The following is a 19,786-nucleotide window of genomic DNA, read 5'->3' on the forward strand; positions in this document are numbered from 1 at the left end:
TTATGTATTATTTGTATGATTGATTGATAATTGACTATTGATAGAAATAGTTCCAAAAACTGTTAGATTCTTCACCTTCGAACTCAAAGTAAATAGAACTGATTTCTTTTATACTCAATTTTGAATTGTTTCTAATTAGTAGAATTAAAAGTTGGGTAATATCTAACTCGAAATGATGATTATTAATTTGTTCATTGAGGTTAGTTTTCTCATAATCCTTTAAACTTTGATTTTCAGCAGTACTTAATATTAATGAAGATACATCTGCATGGTTATGACTATCATTTCCTTGAAAATGTTCGGAAAGAATTTGTTTGGCTTGATTAAAGTACGTAGTCTTAGATCCAATCCAAAGATAAACCATAATGTTTTTAATAGGATTTTTTTCTAAGGGTGAAAGTGGGAGATTGGTTTGTTCTTTGTCTTTTTCTTTTTCTTTATCTTTTCTCTGTTCTTCTTGTTTCTTTTTCTGTTCTTCTTTTTCTTTATTTTTTTGTTCATCTGAAGTGATTTCTCCAATGATAATGAGAGGACAGACTGAGGTAGGAAGAAGATCCTCAGAATCAAAAAAGCGAAGAGACTCTGATCCAAAATAATCTGGAAATCTAAATAATAAAACTTTCATTCTTCCACTATCTAAAGTACTGTGGCAATCCTCATTCATAGAAAGATTTTCTTGAGATATAGAACTTCTTTTTGAGTAGCTGCTATTATTAAAACAGAAAACCTCTTCCTGGAAAAAATGTATTGAATGTTGCTTCTTTACAGGAGCAGAATCTTCTTTAGTAGAAAATGAATGAACTTTTAAGTCTTTCATTTCTGACTCTTGTGACTGAGAATGATCTTCCAAAGATTTATCTCCACCTTTGAAAGCAAAATTCAACTTTGGTATCACAACTTTACCAAAAGTCAAAGGACAACTTTCAATTTCTCTACTTTCCTTTTCCAGAAGATTATCTCTTGAGTAGATAATTCTCCGAGAATCTAATGAAAAATGATGTTGGTTGATTCGTCCCATTTCTTTAATAGATTCTGTATCAGAGCTTTTGAAATTATCAGGTGAATTTTTTGAAGGAATTGGAGATCCATTTGAAGACGGAAAAGAAGAAAAGTATGGCAAAGACTCGTCCAAAGATATTAAAGATGATAACTCTGAGCTTGATTGAGAATCTGAACTCAATCTATCTATTTGGTTGTAATTTCTTTCATTATTATCAACCCCAACATCTTCGGCCTCATCTTCGACATCATTCTCATAATCCAAAATAATGGCATTTTTGGAAATACTTTTTATCGATGGAGAGGAAAATGACCTTTGTATTACGTCATAGGAATTACATAAATGCAAATCTGTTGGCGCCAGAATTTGCATGAATTCCCCGCTCTCTGAGAATTCGTGAAAGTATTCGAGAATAATGGTGGAAGAAAGGATATTTGTAATACATTCAGAGGCTGAATTTCGGTCATCTGCAAGAGCTCCAATTATCAAGTCTGCTCTGATTTCTAAGTTTTCCAGCTCTAAAGATGAGTCATATCCTATTTCGATTTTGAGAATTTGTCTGCAAAACCTCAAAACCGCTAGAATTGACTCCCTAACGCCCTCATTAACTTGGCTTCCAATCCAAATCCAAAGTTTCTCACGACGAATAGAGTCTGCTTCCTCTAGAAGACTTTGTCTTAATAGATAGATTTTATTTGAATTTAGACTAAATTTATTACTTCCGTCCCCTTTCCAATGAATTAACGAAACTGGAATGCCATGTTTAGATATATAGTAAATCTTTGAAGAAGTAATCCAATGTTTCTTTCCAAGATGGTCTATTGAAGGAAGCTCAGCTTTTTCTCCCCCTCCTTCTTCTTTTTCATCCCTAGTTGGAATCCCAAATTTTACCAAACTCAGAGCTTTCTGAAATAATAATAGCTGATAAGTAAACCCAATATTTGGACTTGAAGTGCCCCTTCTTTCTCTTACATATTCTGAAGCATCATTAAAGCTTTTATTATATTTCCACATTAAATAACCGATTACTATACTAGAGGATCTAGAAACACCCTCTTGACAATGTACATATATCCTGTTTTCATTGCTTTCCTTGAATTTTGCATCAATCCATTCAATACTATCATAAAGCACTCCTTCAATGCTTTCTTGAGGAGTATCCAAAACATAATAAGTCCTGTACTCTAGCTTATTTTGAAACACATTCTTGCAAACATCTCCTGAAACATTAATTATATGCGTTATCTTGTTTTTTTCCAACTTATTCCAATCACAAGCTACCTGATATCCTCCGAGATACAGTCTACCTTCAATTATCTCACTACAAACTGTTCTATACCTTTTAATTATATTCAAACGTTCATTCGTTAGCATATTAACTTTTTCCCCCAAAAATCCAGAATACTTATTATACTAATTATCAACTTATCTGTGTTTTCTATTCCCAAAATCTCCTCCCCCCTATTCTCTTCCCTTATTTTCATCAAGCTCTCTTCTGAAAGCGATTTAAAAGAATCCTTTTTTCAAAAATAAAAATACCAAAAATAAACCCAAAAACTATATCAGATATTTTGTATTCGTTAAGTCTTATCAAGCCTTAATTATTTAATTGTTCGTTTCCCCCTCCCCTCCTTTTCCTTGGGCTTTTCCCTTGGAAGAAGAAAAAAATCTTTTAGCCAAAATAATACCTCGGAAACAATCTTCTTATTGCCACTAGATCTATTATCTTTATCTATAATTTTGTGAAATTTCTCTCTTTTCCTTCCCTTAACCTATTATTTTCCACTTTTTTATCCAAAAAATTATCAAATCCTATTTTTCTATTTTGGCGGGAAAGCATGCTTACAATTTTACGAGACTGCTTTCTATATGTGAGAAATAAGTTTTCATGTTTTTTTTAGTTTTGGCGGGAAGTTGGTTCAGAGCTAGAAAATAATTAAAAGTAATTGTGGGAAAACAAGAGAAAGTCTATGTATATTGAAGACTAAGTTATGGAAAGCAAAGGTGAACTTTTTTCTTTTTTTTGATGTCTCACTGTAATTTTTTATTGATTGATTTTGAATCCTAAGAAACCTGGAAATAATGAAGGTGGAGACTACTCCTCAGGAACATAAAGGTAAAATCAACTTGGATAAAGGTCAGCAATTGAGAATACTGTCATCTAATAGCCATAATGGCGGTGAACAGGCTTTGAGTCATAAAGTAAGAGAAAAACTAAGTTTGGAACAAGTTCAAAAGTTAAAAGACTTGTTAGTAAATAGAGAATATAGCCAAAGTCTTGAATTGTTGCTTGAATATTATTATAATGGATCCATTATTGAGAGTTGGATGGAGAGCTTAATTCCTGAGAAAATAAACTATAAATATGTAAACAATGAGCTCAAAGATTCTCCAGACTTTCACCTATATGATATTTCTGGGATCATTATACTTAGCTATATAATCCATTGTTATATATGTAAGAACGATATTTTTGGAGCAATCCAATTAATCAAAAGCTTTGAGAGGGCTTGTTTTATTTTAAAGATTGGTGAAAATGATAAGAATCACCAATCAGATGTTGTAGATAACGTTAATTCGCATTTTATTTCATGGTGTAACTGTTTTTCAATTCGAGATGTATTTCAAGAAAACAAAGGTATCATTAAACACGAATTAAGATCACGAAAGCATTTCCTAAAACTAATTGACATTTACTACTTTTTTAGGATACAAATAATCTTCTGGAAGTTAGCTATGTACAAAACTTATCATATTCCAAATGCTTCAGTATTCTTGCCTGAAAATAAACATGGCAAAGATCTGAGTGAGAATATTAAGATTGAGGACTACTTTGTATTTTTTGACCAAGCAATTGATGAATTGTATGTGATCATTAATGAAATTGATTACATTTTAGAACTTTTCAAAGATTTTGATAAGCAAGTCACAAATAAATGGCTTCTCAAATATAAAGTAGTTCTTTTCATCCTTGTTGAGGCTTTAACCCTCAGAGACTACTATAATGAGGCTATACAAATTTTGAATGATTCAATGCAGAAACACTTTCCAGATGATATATCTTTGTATTCTTTGATTGCTAGAATATCCCTCCAATATGGGAACTTTCCTTTGGTTCACTCTACTCTAAATACTATTGAGGAACGCCTCCAACACCCAAAGCATAATACAAATTTTAATATTGCTCACTATAGATTTACTCTTGGACTATTAAATATGGCTCAGGATGATCCAGTTACTGCCTCCCTTAATTTCAATACTTCAGCTGCCTTGTATAAAGAACTTGCTATTAACTTTAACAAAGAATACTTACTTCCATGCAGTACTTCCTTCAACAATCTTTCTGTTGCTTCATTTTATTCAAGTAAGCTTCCCAATTCTGTATCCATTCTTGAGAACCAGATCTACAACCAAAACAACTTCTTTTTCAATTCCCAGCAACTTTTTGCTACCAACTTTAAGAATCTAAAAACTTTGTATCAGTTTTCATCCGATAAAGATAAGCTAATCAACGAGCTTAAAAAAATTTCCAAAAGCTCACTTAGATACTCAATCATGATTAATTAATTTCTATGATTACCTTAAATACTTTTATAGCTAACATTTTAAAAATGCAAGACAAATATAAACACCTTTGTTATGTCAACTTTAACTTTTTCTTACCCCTTTCCCTAATTATCGCAGCTGTTTTTATATCAATAATCTTGTTTGCATGCAATTTTATGAACTAAGATTTCTTTTATGCCCCCACAACCACATGTTTCCTTTATGTGAATTTGAAAATCTATCTACACCACTTTTTATACTAAATCCAACTCTTTTCTCTTTAGGTCATTATTTTTAGTTTTTTGTCCAAAAGGGTTTATAAATCTATCCATTTTGAACCACTCTTTATTGTAATACCTAAATAAGTCTGACTTTATTCTCTTCCAGCTCTCTACTTTTGGGTACAAATAACTAATAAATGTGTTATCAGAATTCAACAACATCTTCTAGATCTTCCCAAATCTTTCAAATTATTAAGCTCCTATATTATATTTTTATATTTATCTATATATTTATCTTCTTTGAATTCACGCTCTTCATTTTATTTTTCAGTCCAAAGCTGAATTGTTGCATGCAAATTTTACTCGCATGAGCCCGCCTTTCCAATAATTTGTAAAGCCCCCATGTCTCTTATTAAAAAAAAAAATGAATCAAATTCAAAATTAATATCAAAATAGAATTTTGACAAAAAAATTATTATTTTTGATTGTTTAGTATGTTCACACTTAATTAATCTTAGTGTGAAGTCTTTCTGTTATCATTTTACCCTTGCATTTATTTTTTTTTTTTTTTGAAAATTTATGTTTAAATTACGTTGATTTTCTGTATGTTTGAGCGGGCTCAATAAGTTTATTTATAATAATAAATTGCAATGTTATTAATAATATTTGAAATAACTATTTGAGGTAACGGGATATATAATGGACGGAAAATTATTATAAGAGAAAATATTATTATCATCATTAATATTATTGAGAATTAATTGAGCGTTGTTTGGAGAAAATTGAATCTAAAATTTGACTTAAAACCACAAGTTGATAAGGAAAGATGAGTACTCAAGCATTGGAGAAAATTACTAATAAATCAGAAAAGGAAAAGATCAAAAAGGAACTATACGATGAGTACGAGATTTTCAAAGTTTCAAACATTTACAATGAAATGGACTTGACCAAAGCCATTTCAAATGTGATTTCCTCGATTATTACTCTCTCAGGCCTGGAAGAACAGATTCAAATTTACCACAGAAAAAATATCCTAATGTTAATTGCAACTGTTTTTGGAATATTTGGAGCTGTAGTATTCAAATTTCCAAAAGATCAATGGTTTATTCTTATTTGTGTTGTAGGATTCTTTCTTTCCATGTTTGGTACATTTCTAATTGATGTAAAATCTCCATTTTCAGGTTTCACAAACTCATATATTGTTCCCAAAAAACTCCAAGAGAAAGGTGGATTTTCCTTAAAGAATATATGGAACTATGATAAGGATGCATGCTACATTACACCAAAATTAAATCGTGCTTCAAACGATATTGAATTTTTGCTTCAAAATCAAAACCACCAAGTGTCAAAAACCATATATGTTGGAAAATTATTCACACTTGACGGTTATATAAATACTGATGAAATTTTTGAAGTTATTAGCAAGCTAATTGTGGAATTATATGAAAAATCTAACGAAAAGAAGAAGAAATAAATAAATAATTTACATTTTGATTTTTTCACTTCCAAATGAAATTATTCCTATATTACGTGTATTAGTTTCAAGGCAAAATGCCAGGAAATGGGCTGGCTTTTAGATATTTACTTAGCCAGATATCGCTAATTATAAAGTTATCTTCTTTAATTTCCTATCCCAATTGTTATTTCTTTTTTCTCCCTGTTCACACGAAATTCCCTTTAATTTATCTTATTTTACCCACAGCCATGTAAAATAACTGTTCCACCCCCCATTCTGACTGCACTGATTAAACTGCGGGTGAATGGCGCCAATTCCACTTTGACATTTAATTAATAATCAAGTCAAAAAAATCCTAATTCCAATAAATCAAAAAAAAAAAGAAATCCCATTAAAATGGGAAGAGTATATATTTGAGATATTTTCGGAAGGGATTTGATAAAATGCCGAAGTTATCTGAATATTCAAAAGAAATTTCAAAAATAAGACGTAAGTTTTACTTTTCCAGGCTCCGACTTAGTATTTCCAGCCCAGCAGCGCAATGTGGGAAATTGCATGCATGCAACACTGTTTGCAAATTTGCTGCCATTTATGTGTGCTGACATTAACAGAAAATAATTAACTTGAAAAATGTGAAATTTTAGAATCTCTAAATTATTCCCTTTTGGAAAATGACTCTGAAGTTCAGAGGTTAATTCAAAACAACGATCGTGCCCCTAAGAACAAAAACAAGACTTTTAATACTAAGAATGTGTGTGAATCATTTGCAATATTGTCAAATATGGAGGATCCTGCAGGTAAGTAAAGAAACATGAATTGCACTCGAATTCCTCACTTTAAAACAACTAACAATTCAATATTTTTTCAATTTAGAGTTGGATTTAGTCACGGAGGGCCCAAAGGAAAAATACAAAAAACAGATTCTAGGACTAATGAAGAATGATTTAAAGAAGAATAAGGAATTAAAAAGTGTGAGACAAGATAGAAACTATACGACAAAGAGTATTGGAATGGAATCATCTCTGAAACTTGGAATGAAAGCATTTTCATATTCAAGTGGTGCAGAGTGGAATCCAATGAATCCAAGCCTAATATGGAGAAAAAACAAGGAAAATGACGATGCATCCACAATTTCTTCATCATTCTCAAACCAAAAAGCTTTAATGAACAACCCAGGAATTATTCGAGAGTTGGAGAATGAACTTGGACCAGTTAAAGGTTCAATCATGCTTGCAGCAACAGGAGAAAAGCTTCGAGATATTAATATTGGAAACTCTTCGATTGCAAAAGAAGTTTGGAAAGATGAACCTTTGTCTCATATTACAAAACTTACTCAGCAAGAAAGAGAGAAACAACAACTGGGATATAATTACCAAGAATCGATATATGACAATTTTGGGGTAAAACCAACAGAACTGGTAAAAATGACTGATTTTGGAAACATTAAATTACCAGTGAGAAGTGTCTTGACAATGTCTCAAGAAGCATCAAAAGAGGTGGAAAAGAAAATTTTGGATAAAGAAGGAAATCTAGAAATGAAACTTTTGAATGCAGTAGATCCCTTTAAGCAAAAATTCCACCATAATGATATGCCAGAGAATAGGATGTTCTGTGATAGGAAGTCTTCAAAAATAGATAGACTTTATAAAAACCTTAATAATTTGAAGGATCAGATTCTTTTTGAGGATGAAATTTCCAAAGATAGAGAGAAAGAACATGAAAATGACTTGATGAAGTTACGAGCTTTTAATACTAACTTTGAAAAGCATCTTGGATTTAAACTTAGTGGGAAAGTTTCTTTAGATAATATTGGAGAACGAGTCATTTCCTTGGGAACTGATAATACTTCAAAGCAAATAGGAAAAGAGTTCAAAGAATTAAGACGACAACTTGGTTGGGAAAAAAATACAGAAAAAAATTTTAAGAACGAAGAAAAAGAATTTAATATGTATGGAAATCTTTTGGACCAAAAAAATATATCAAATGAAGCTCTCATTGATCGTCTAATTGAAAATACAACTCTTTATCCTTGTTTTGATGAGGTACTCTTTGAAAATACTTTCAGAATACATCCTGACAAAAATAGAAATCATGTCTCATTGATAACAGACTATTTGGATGCTACCTCAGTCTTAAGTTCCAGTGATATCCTTCTTAATATTCACAAAAAACAGTATACTCCTCCTTTGGCTGAGAACTTTCCCAAAGGTCTCCCATCCATTGTCCAAGATCCTCGTGTAATTTGGCAAAAAGAGTTCCTTAATATTCCATATGAAGTTACAGCTGATTTGATTAGAAAGATTCAAAGAGGTTTCTGGGACGAAATTTCGAATGATATAGCAAAAAGCAGTTATGGATCAATTTCAATATCTTCTGTTGAATCTATTACTAATATCAAGAAGTTTATTTTGAATGAACTCAGCTATAATTCCATATATAACGTTGATGAACCATTTGATGTCTCACCACCGAAACTACCTCCTATTGAAAGAGAACAACAAGGAAGGATGTTAGGATCTAGTTCAAAATTTCAGCAACAAAATAACAAACTCGTTATAACTCCAAAGTTGAAATTTGGATTTGGAGGTACGAACCTAATTTCTGGATCTATCTCTAAAATTGGAAATAAAATATTTAAAGGATCTATTTCTAGTCCTAATTCTAATGAGAGTTCCAAACCAGAGACTTTCAGAAATGATGTCACTGTTGTTAAGTACATTCCTGATTGTGAACTATATGAGACAGCACTTTGGGGTAGATATGAATTTCCAAATGATGATTCCAATAAAGGAATTATACGAAAAGTTAAGAATACAGAAATTAATGAAGGAGAACCTTTATATAGAGAGAATGTAATCTCAATGTCAAATGAATGGAGAGAAGATATGGAAAAGCAAATTAGTGAAAGAAAGAAAGGAGTAGAGATGCTCGTTAATTCTCAAGAAAATAGGTCTTCTCTTCAAAACTTTACTTTGAACTTAAACAAAATTATTGATTCAAAGATTCAAAATATGGATAAAAAAGAACTCTCAAAGTTGAAAGAAATCCTTAAAGATCGTGAAGGTTTAGAAGAATTAAGTAAGACTCAGATTTCTGGAAAAGGAACAACTCTAGGAGACAATAATAAGATTCATAAAAATAGTGGACAGTTAAATATAACAGGATTTAAAAATATTGGATTTTCTAGTATTGGAATCAATAAAGAAGGTACTTATAATCATTTGGATTCTCCAGATATCAGTAAAATTGGAATTCAACAAAACAATATCTTCAAAAAGATTAAAAATTCTCAGAAAACTGTTAAGAATAAAGTTGGTATGGCAAATATAAATGATGACTATGATGATGATGAAAGTTCTGTTAGGGACGATGATTCAGAAGAATTTGAAGATCTTTCAAGTGAAAATGAGGAAGATTATAGACAAATCTGTGAGACAATTCACATTGCTCCATGGGAGCCAACTAACTTAATGATGACAAAGAATCTATTCAAATCAACAAATAATCTCTTTTCTACTTTATCTATTTTGATAACAAAAGATTCAAAGATTAAGAGTAGAGTTGAGCTTCATGAACTTGGAGAACATGGAATTATTGTTTGGATGTCTCGTGATCCTATTGGACTTAAAGAGAAGATCTTAAATTGTTGTACCGATATTAAAACAAAATTAAGAGTTAAAGGTGGGATATACTTCACTCCTGATAGTGATATATCTCCAATTGAACCTTGTACTGAAATCCCTGGAAATTTTACTTTTTCAGTAACTGGAGTTAATTTGCCTCATCTTATTTTGAATAAGAGTTCTATCAAACAATTGGAATGTGTTAAGAAATATGTCAAAAATTATGAGAATTCATTCAATGAACTTTCTAATAATGGTAGTATAAGTAATTTTAATGGGAATGATCCAATGTATCAAAAATCTCTAAATACAGGAATTAAATACAATGAAAATAATCTTGTTAATGATTCTCCAATATTAGAACAAACTCAATTTGGAATCAATGCAGATACAGATATTGAAATAATTACAAGATATGATAAGAAAAGCATTAATAATATTGATGTAATGAATTTGATTCCAGCATTGAATAATAATCAGATTTCTGGTCAGAATACAATTTTGGTAGTATCAGAAAATCCTTTTATAAAAGGAATACTTCCATTAACTTTGTCAGATTTTCCAAAGACTACAATGAAGTTTAGTTTAAGAAGGAATCGTTTATTATTGTGGAGATCAATAAAGTGTCAGATTTGGAAGACTCAATATATTGAATATTGTTTTAAGAGTTCAGTAGTTCCAGCAAAAAAGGTGATAACATTTATTTCAAATGCTTTTTTGAAATCAAATACTTCAAATTCTTTTGATATGGGAGGATTAATATTTAACGAGACTTTATTTTCTCATTGTATTAATGTTGCTTTATCCAGAAAAGACCCTAAAGAAATGATTTTCAGGGGTTGTTATATGGGAGATGATGGTTTTCATGCAATTTTCCCTTTACTAACTCAAGTAAAATCTTTAGGAAAATTGGATTTGGGGATGAATAATTTAACAGCTCGTTCTTTACCTTTAATATTAGAGGTTGTGAAAGGATGTAATTGTAAGAAACTCTTATTGGACTTTAATAATTTGGGTCCAAACAAGACAAAGCGTGAATTTTCAGTCTTCTTTAAACATATACTATTTTCAACGAGTATAGAACATTTGAATCTTTCAAGAAATAAAATTAATGGAAGATGTATTGACTCTTTGGATACTATTTTGGATAACTTGGGGATGAAAAATAAGACTTTAGAGACTTTAAGTTGGTGTTCAAATGGAAATACTCAACCTGAGATTGAGACATTATTACTTGCTCTTCAACCTTGTTGTGTAAATCTTTCAAAGGTGTTTTTAGGAGGAAATCCTATTGAAAGGATTGATGCTTTTAAAAGGAGATTTAGTCCAATTCGTATAATCATGGAGGATATAAGTTCTCATTATGTTACCAAAGCTGGAGTTAATCAAGGAGAAGGTAGCTACTTTTCAGATTCTAAAGAGAGAAAATCAAGAGGAATGAGTAGGAAAAGTCTTACATCAAATTCTAATTTGAGTTATACAAACTCTGGTTTGTTTAGTCAGTGATCTGTGAGATGGGGGTCATTAGAAAAAAGGATTAAAAGAGATGGAGGAAGAGGGGGAGGGGAGAGTAGTAAGAATATCGTAATAGAAATCAAGGAAAGAAGAAGAAGCTATTTCCTACCTTTTTATTAGGTATAATTATTATCTAGATAGAGTTTAAACATATTAATTTATATAATAACTTTTTCCCCAATAATAATATTAAATATGAATAAAAAAATAGTATGAAAAAAAAAAATGAAGAAGAAAGTAAAATCCTTCCAATATAAGATATAAAGGATAAAAAAAAATCTACGAATTTTCCACTTTTCAACACTTTCTTTAACTTTGATGATGTGTTTTTATTTACAAACTTTATTTGTTTTTCTTTCTTTCATTCATTCTTTCTCTTTCTAAATATTTTTATCTATCTTTATTTACTCCTGGAGATCACCCCCTTTACCTGGATCTATTTTTCAAACCTAATGAAGAGGCAGCGCATGCAAGATCGGCATGCAAAAAAATTCCCGCCACCTGTACTAAGAATGGGCGGGTTTTGCCAATAAGTAAAATGATGTGGTGCAATAGTTGATTGATTAGTTGGAGGAATATAGTTAAGAGATTGGTTATAGGTTGGAAATAGGGAACAGTAGCTTAAAGTAGTAGGTGAATAGATATAAAGGGCTTATTATTATAATTATAGCTATTTTCTGTACTTGTTATTACGAGGGATAAACACAAGGGGTAAATAATAGGAATAGAGGAGAAAAAAAGAAAGGAGAGGAATTCCAAGCTCATTGAAAAGAGGATTAATCAGAGCAGTTATTATAATTATTATAGTAATAAATAAGCTTTAAGAAAGCGGAGAGGAAAGGATATAAAAGGAAAGAAAAGAAAGAAACTGAAAGTTTATAAGAATATAAAAGGAAGAGTTTATTGTATTAACTGGAAATTGAATATCAAATTTTCATCATTTATAAAGTAAATATAAAATGAATTATATTATTTTTCTGCATACAGCTTACCTAATACTTGCTAGAATAAGTTTTGGTTTTGGGGAAGAACTTCGTCTCTCAAACTCGAACAATTTCGGAAAGAATGATATTAACAATGGTAATAATTCACTTTATGTAAGTAATTCAACCAATAATAATTCTTCCAATAATAGATTTACAACAACAACAACAACAACAACAACAGTTAGCACATTAATGACAGCAAATACCATTATTAATAAAAGTAATGAAATTGATGTTGGATTTCAAATAACAACTCCTGGTCCAAAATATGTACAGAATCTGTTAAATGCTGGTGGAGTATCCAATAGTGAGTCATTAGTAAAACAACTGGGGCTTGAAGATCTCTCAGAATTTACAAAAATAGACTCAGTAGTATTATTTTATGTACCATGGTGTGTATATTGTCGAGGAATTATGCCTGAATTTGAAAAAGCTGCAAATATATTTAAAGGGAAGAAAATAAGTTTTGGGAAGATTGATTGTAATGAGCATCGTAAAGTAGTATTATTGGAACAAGTAATTAGATTTCCAACAATTAAAATATATTCTGAGGGTCAAAGCCAATATTATTCTGGGCTTCCAAATTCTGTTTCAATTGTCAATTTCGTGAATAGCGAATTCAACAGAGATATTTCAATTTCCAGTTTGAGTGTACTTGAAGTTTTCCTAAATACAGATAACAGTTCTATCAAAGCAGTAGCAATCGTTGATCATGAAAATAATGATGAAAGTGATTCAATGTCTTTAGTTTCTTCTTCATATTCAAAACTGAGCCATAAATATCATAATATTTTCTTTGCACATACTTTAACTAATAATACTGAAGTTTTGAACTTTATCAAAAATTATTCAAAAGATAATAATAAATCAAGAAATGTGATAAACCATAGTAATTCAATAAAGGAAAATACTTTAGCAATTTTTACACCTTGGGATGATAATTCAGATAAACAAGATGATTTTAATAAAAATGATGGGAATAAACATGGGCTGATTTTGATTGATAAAGTAGATTTTAGTAACTTTGAGAATTTGGAGAAACAAATTTTAAAATACCAATATCCATTAATTACTGAATTTGATCCTTTAATTGCTCAAAAATTATTTTTGGGTGAAAAAACAATTTCTTTCCTCTTCGTCAACAATGATGTACCAAATTTGAAATTAATAATGGAGAAATATAGAGAAATAGCAAGGCAATTCAGAGGGGAGATCCTCTTTGTTAAATCAGGAACTAATCTTGCTCATGAGAGAAGAATTGCCCAAGTTTTGATACCAGAAGAATGTAAACTTCCTTGTATTTCCATAATAAAGTTTCCAAGTGTTGATGAAGGGAAGATGATCGCTCCAACCTTACCAAATATGCCTCCAATGAAACGCCCTCAAGCTCCACTAATTTATAGATGTCGGTTTTCTGGGCCAGACTTACTGAAAAATTCAAATCTTGAACACTTTATTCAAGATTTTGTATCAGGAAGACTGAACCCATATTTTAAAAGTGAAGAACCTCCATCTGAAGAGGATAACGATGGACCAGTTCGTATAGTAGTTTCAAAAACATTCAAAAAAGAAGTAATTGAAACAAATTTGGATGTCTTGATAGTTTTTTATGCTCCTTGGTGTGGTCATTGTAGAAAATTGGAACCAGATTATAATGTTCTTGCTCAAAGACTACGTGGCATTAGTGATAAGCTTAAGATTGCAAAGATTGATGGATCTCAGAATGAAGTTGAGAATATACAAATTTTGGGTTATCCCTCGATTCTATTATTTAAATCAGAAATGAAGACTGAACCAATTTTGTATAATGGCGACAGATCTGTTGCAAACATGATAGAATGGATTTCTAAAAATGCAAGCTTTAAATTTGACCATATGCAGTATTTAAATCCTGAGCTAGCTTTTGAAGATGATGATCTTGATATGGCAATTTCTCATGAATTATGATTCAAAAAGCTCAAAAGTTTTAATTATTTGTTTAATTATGCTTTCTCATTAGTGAAATATAATTTATATAATAATTTTTTTTCTTTTAATTCTTTGATTATAATTATATTATTTTTCCTTAAATTTAGAAGAGTTTTAACATATTTGTCTATCTATTTTGAGTATTCATATTTTGTTCATTATATATGTTATTACCACCATTATTTAGAATTTGTCCTCTTTGAACTAAAGAGTTTCTTACTGCTTGCTTATTCATTTTTTCATTACCAACATGAGATTTATTAAAGTAAGCTGTTCCAATTGGATTTTTCCAAGTACAATACGTATAGAATGTATTTAAGCTTGGGAAACAACTTGATGATATTCTTGAAGTTGGGGCAATATTATAATTAAAATGATGATTTATATTCATTTGATTTGAACAGCATTTACAACTCGGAAGATATGTATTGGCTTCTTCTGATTCGTGCTGAACTGGAATATTTTCATCAAGAATTTTAATTAACTGCAATTTAGTTGTACATTTCCAAGAATTATCTATTGTTATTGGTTGGTAATTTGTAAAAAAGTGATGAGATAAAGATTCTTGGGCAGAAATTCTTTTTGAGGGACTTTTTTCTAACAATCTCCTTAATAAATCAATTACATCTTCAACCCAATTAACATCTCCAAAAGTATAATGAGTTGAAATATGCTCATTAATTTTTTTTTCAATATTTGAAAAATCAAATCGAAGTATCTTTTCATTTGCATTGCAGTGGATTTGATGATTGCATTCAATCAATCTTTGACCTGTAATTAATTCATATAAAATAGTTCCAATAGACCACATATCAACCTTTTCATCATAGTCATTATTTAAATATACTTCAGGAGCTGTAGCAAAGCATGTACAACAATGTCCTTTGAGTCTTCCACCAATTGACATTCCTGAGTTTCCCAAATCACATATTTTCATTTGAGAGTTACAAGTATTAATATCTCGTACAACATCAGTTAACATCAAGTTTGCTGTCTTTAAATCTCTATGAACAACTCCTTTTGAATGCATTTGACTTATTCCAACCAATAAAGTATACATTAGATTTCTCACAGAGTTTATTGGAAGACCGTTTTTGTATTTAAATCTTAAAAGCTGACGTATTGTTCCTCCATGAAATAGTTCCATAATCAAATACTCTCTATTGTCGGTTCTGTTTTGGAACCAATCCAATTTTTTTACAACATAATCACTTTTGCATTTCTCCAAATAATCTGCTTCCCTAGAAAGTGAACCTGACATTTCTGATTTAACAGCAACAAATTCAAAAGTTTCTCTGTTTAAGCCTAAAAATACTTCTCCATTACCTCCCTTTCCAAGTGAAGCTTCAGTAAAAACCAAATAGCTTTTTCCCATATCCTCTTGGAGCTTTTTTTCGGTTGTATCTTTATATTTAGTTTTTGAGTTAGATATTTCATCTATTAACATTTTATGAGAATTTTCCTTGGAATTAATTTTATAAGCTTGGATTTCAGTATTGAACATAATCTTTGAACCAATCAAATCGGAAACATCCTGGGTTTTCAATACAAATGCAATATTACACTCATTTGGTTGAGATGTCATTACTCTTAATTTAGTACCAGAAGAAACCACAATAATATCTGGAAATAGTGGGATTGGTAAATAAGATCCTGTAACACAATCTTTGTAGAAGTATTTACATGACTCTGCTTGATTGTTGTCTCCTTTTCTTGTTAGCCTAAATTCACGATCCTCATTCTTAATCCATAGGTCAAAACTTGTTGTAATGCAAGCTGGTGGATCCGGATATGAAATATCAACGTCTGTGATTCCATCTTCAGGACCTATTCTGTATCTCACGTTTGCCCTCAGAGTGTGGACTTGTACAATTGGAGAGACTTGAAGTAGGAAATAAATGTTTTCTAAATTATTCAAAATTGAAACCATGAGTTTTCTTCTTCAGTGGCTTGAAATATTAACACATCCCTACTAATTTGTCAAAGTAGACTCTGTTTTTTTTTTAAATAGATTTAATAATTTTCTTTAATTGTTATTAAATTAATTAGTAAAATATTAGTTAATTATTGAATAAACAAATTCATATATAAATATATATATTTTGATACTTAATTTTTTTTTTCTCAATTTTTTAATTCTTTCTGCAAATTATTATTTCAAGATGAAAGCACTTTATAATTGAATAAAAGACAAACTCTAATTATTTTTTTTTTCTTCTCTTGTGAGAAAATTGAGCAGTCTTTTATGCTGTCCTTTTCCCTAATACTCTCAAAATCCCATTATTTTCTTCTTTATTAATAAAATTCATATATTACATATATACCCATGCACGTATTTAAATATAGTCAATTTTTTTTTTAAAAATTTGCAACAAGACTGCACACAACACGTGTCATTTTGCATGTACAAAATTGCAATACCGGCGTGGCAGCAGTTCCACATGAAAATACACCGGTACTAAAACACTTGCATAAATTTTTGTCCACATGACATTGGAATTATAAAAAAAATGACAACGGATGAGATACAAAATTTGAATATTTTACTTTAAATAATTGACAAAATAATGAGTTTTTAATACGAAAACAAGATATGAATTTAATGCAAACATATAAATGTATATATTTTTAAAATTATTCTCTCGATAATTGGGGACTTTTATATTAGTCTAACCATTTTCAAAAGGAGCGCATGCAGGTTATCCACATGCACATGCACTTTGGCAAACATTTTTTTAGCAATAAATTACCGGCATGATAATACAGATTTTAAGTCTTAACTAGAAATTGAGGATTTTTTTTTAATTAAAAATTAAGATGCTAGTTATTTTAAAAAGATTTAATCTATAAAAAAAAATTGACTTTTTATTCCAAATTAATATTTTAATGAGGGGACAAGGTAGAAATATATTTGTGGGGAGCTTGGTGGGGCAATGCAAAAACAATAGATTTAATTAGGCGGAAACAGAATAAAAAAAAAAAAAATTAAGATCACCAAGAGAAAAAAGACCAAGTTTGAATAGGTAACAAGAATCAATTAGCTAAATATCGAGAATTTAAGTTCGACCCAGTATTGCCAAATTTTCTATAAAATAGTGAAATGTTGGCCTGATGGAACTGAGTAAAAGGTCGAACTGTTATGAAGCAGAATACACTGCTAACGAGTTAGCAATAGCAGCTCAAAGAAGAGATAAAAACACACTACATAATATTATTCAACAATTAATAGAAACAGGGAATACTGGCATTTTGAATGAATCAAATGCGCTCCACTGGTCTGTATATTATAGATGGGATGATGTTTCCATTCACTTATTGAGCTTAGGTTGTGATCCATTTATGGGAGATATTAATGGAGATACAACTGTGCATTACTGTATTAAATCTGGAAACTTTTCCATGCTAAAGTATTTATATGAAAAACATGGGAACAAAATTTTTTATGTTAAAAATAGGAACCAGTTTGGATTAATGCTCACTGCTGCATCAGAAGTGGCCGAAGGTAGAGTTCAAGACTTACTGAGAGTAATGGAATGGCTTTATCTTCAAGGATATTCTCTAGAAGAGCAGGATATTTTAGGACAAACTCCTATATTCTGGGCAACTAAAAGAGGAAATTACGGTATTATTCAGTGGCTAATAAGTCATGGAGCAAACATAGGACATAGAGATCATAAAGGGAATACATTGCTACATGCTGCGTGTTCAGGAGATGTTGATGATGAAACAGTTAGCTTTTTGTGCGATTTAGGTCTAATTCATCTAATATCCCATTCAAATTACGAAAATCCGGCTGTTGGCAATACTGCTTTCCAGATTTGCTGGACTAGGAAAAATTATTGGTTGGCATTAATGCTTAATTTTTGGTATTATCATAATAAATTATTTGGAAGGATTTCCCTACTTAGAAACCCATATGCTGTATACTACTGGTTTATTTCTATTCTGAATTTATTGGTAGTTTTTATTATGGTCAGCACCCTCAAATCATATAGAGAATACTTGGATGGAATTTACCTGGGTTATTTCTATACTTGGATGATTTTATTTGCAGCAGCTCAACTATTTTGGGTGTTATCAAATATTGGAAATGATAATTATGTTAAACATCCGATCTATCAAAAAATAATCCCCAAACTTCCACGCGATAAATTACTTTTATTAGAGTCACATGGACTTTACTTACCTTTGCTAACTCCACAAGCTAATAAGCTGGGAAAGAATTCCAGTATTTATCAGTTAATGCTTAAGGAAAATGAACAGATTCAGCTTAATAATCAACTTATTGACATGAACAAACTCTTATTTAATGGCGATCATTTTAACATTAGCAAGTATAGAGAAAAATATAATAATCACATTAGTAGACAAATTGAACTTTCCAATGAAATTATTGGGCTGATGCCTTTTGTTGCAAAGGAAAGGCAATCTAATAATTCAAAGATTTATATTGATATTGTTGAAGGAAAACCAATAAATTCGACTGCTCCAGTTTTACCAAAAATATGTGTTACTTGCAGAACAGAAAGGCCATTTAGAGGACATCATTGTTCAGATTGCGGATATTGTATACAAAGATTTGACCATCATTGCGTATGGATTGATTCTTGTGTTGGCTATGGGAATCAAAGAGCATTCTTCTTCTTCCTAAAGTTTCTCACAATCTCATTCTTCCTCTACTACTACTTGTTCCAACAATATTGCTCTTTCAGATTCAAGTTTTCAGCATCTCTCAAGAAGATTTCATCCACTGATTCGAATAATAACTGGTTTACAATGCAGACTGGAGATCTTTTCCTTGGAGTTGGTGACACTGAGGGTATTTATTTCCACGAAAAAGCCTATTATTTCATGACATCTGATCCTTGGTTCGCTTTAATAATGTTCAACAGCATTATGAATATCCCATGGATGATTTTCGTATTGTATCTATTTATCAGACATGTTAAATCAATCATGTCTAACGTGACATTTTATGAGTATTATAAGAAACCTGAAGCAATTAAGAAGAGATTTGCTGGACGTAATACAGAAGGATTTTGTTATGACATGCAGGGGAGGACATTTTCCACTTGTATTCGAAGTGCTTTTGCTTACTTTACCAAGAATAACTCCTGGGATAATTTGGATTTCTTTACTCATATTAGAGAGCCTGAAAAGATTCTTGGTAATACTACAATGCCTATTCATATTGAAAGCAACGCTCCATATCAGAGTTTATCTCAAGTTCCTCCAAGTAATGATATTACGTTTATTAACGAGAATGGAGATCCTATACCAAATATATTTCCTTCTCACGTTTCCACAAGCCACCCATACTATCATTCCCAATTTAACTTCCCATCAAACTCATCATCAACTTTTTATCAAGTTAATCCATATGCTGGCAACCATATGTATAATTAAACAAAAAATCTCAATTACTAAAATTCAACTTGGATATAAGACAGGTAAATCTTAATATTGTTTTC

At 30.6% G+C, this 19,786-nt stretch overlaps 7 protein-coding genes across 7 annotated transcripts; 5 read left to right on the forward strand and 2 right to left on the reverse strand.

Annotated features, from left to right (window-relative positions):
- Nucleotides 1–34: 34 nt before the first annotated feature.
- On the reverse strand, nucleotides 35–2,413 carry cgd1_760 (dual specificity phosphatase; the record flags this gene model as incomplete). Its single annotated transcript, XM_627925.1, has 1 exon — nucleotides 35–2,413. A coding segment is annotated over one exon (2,379 nt), but the record flags the coding sequence as incomplete, so codon positions are not given.
- A 669-nt stretch (nucleotides 2,414–3,082) lies between these two features.
- Nucleotides 3,083–4,567, forward strand: cgd1_770 (hypothetical protein, possible apicomplexan-conserved; the record flags this gene model as incomplete). The annotated part of the gene is made up of 1 exon (XM_627926.1): nucleotides 3,083–4,567. One exon carries the CDS (start codon nucleotides 3,083–3,085, stop codon nucleotides 4,565–4,567), a length of 1,485 nt encoding a protein of 494 aa, XP_627926.1.
- A 1,026-nt stretch (nucleotides 4,568–5,593) lies between these two features.
- On the forward strand, nucleotides 5,594–6,241 carry cgd1_780 (hypothetical protein, possible 2 transmembrane domains; the record flags this gene model as incomplete). The annotated part of the gene is made up of 1 exon (XM_627927.1): nucleotides 5,594–6,241. One exon carries the CDS (start codon nucleotides 5,594–5,596, stop codon nucleotides 6,239–6,241), a length of 648 nt encoding a protein of 215 aa, XP_627927.1.
- A 914-nt stretch (nucleotides 6,242–7,155) lies between these two features.
- cgd1_790 (leucine rich repeats, coiled coil) lies at nucleotides 7,156–11,352 on the forward strand (the record flags this gene model as incomplete). Its single annotated transcript, XM_627928.1, has 1 exon — nucleotides 7,156–11,352. The coding sequence occupies one exon, from the start codon at nucleotides 7,156–7,158 to the stop codon at nucleotides 11,350–11,352; it is 4,197 nt and encodes a 1,398-aa protein (XP_627928.1).
- Nucleotides 11,353–12,320: 968 nt separating this feature from the next.
- Nucleotides 12,321–14,294, forward strand: cgd1_800 (protein disulfide isomerase, signal peptide plus possible ER retention motif; the record flags this gene model as incomplete). The annotated part of the gene is made up of 1 exon (XM_627929.1): nucleotides 12,321–14,294. The coding sequence occupies one exon, from the start codon at nucleotides 12,321–12,323 to the stop codon at nucleotides 14,292–14,294; it is 1,974 nt and encodes a 657-aa protein (XP_627929.1).
- A 148-nt stretch (nucleotides 14,295–14,442) lies between these two features.
- cgd1_810 (protein kinase) lies at nucleotides 14,443–16,245 on the reverse strand (the record flags this gene model as incomplete). The annotated part of the gene is made up of 1 exon (XM_627930.1): nucleotides 14,443–16,245. The coding sequence occupies one exon, from the start codon at nucleotides 16,243–16,245 to the stop codon at nucleotides 14,443–14,445; it is 1,803 nt and encodes a 600-aa protein (XP_627930.1).
- Nucleotides 16,246–17,426: 1,181 nt separating this feature from the next.
- cgd1_820 (DHHC family palmitoyl transferases with 4 transmembrane domains) lies at nucleotides 17,427–19,721 on the forward strand (the record flags this gene model as incomplete). Its single annotated transcript, XM_627931.1, has 1 exon — nucleotides 17,427–19,721. One exon carries the CDS (start codon nucleotides 17,427–17,429, stop codon nucleotides 19,719–19,721), a length of 2,295 nt encoding a protein of 764 aa, XP_627931.1.
- Between the last annotated feature and the right edge of the window lie 65 nt (nucleotides 19,722–19,786).

Source organism: Cryptosporidium parvum, chromosome 1 (genome assembly GCF_000165345.1).
Source record: "Cryptosporidium parvum Iowa II chromosome 1, whole genome shotgun sequence".
NCBI lineage: Eukaryota > Apicomplexa > Conoidasida > Eucoccidiorida > Cryptosporidiidae > Cryptosporidium > Cryptosporidium parvum.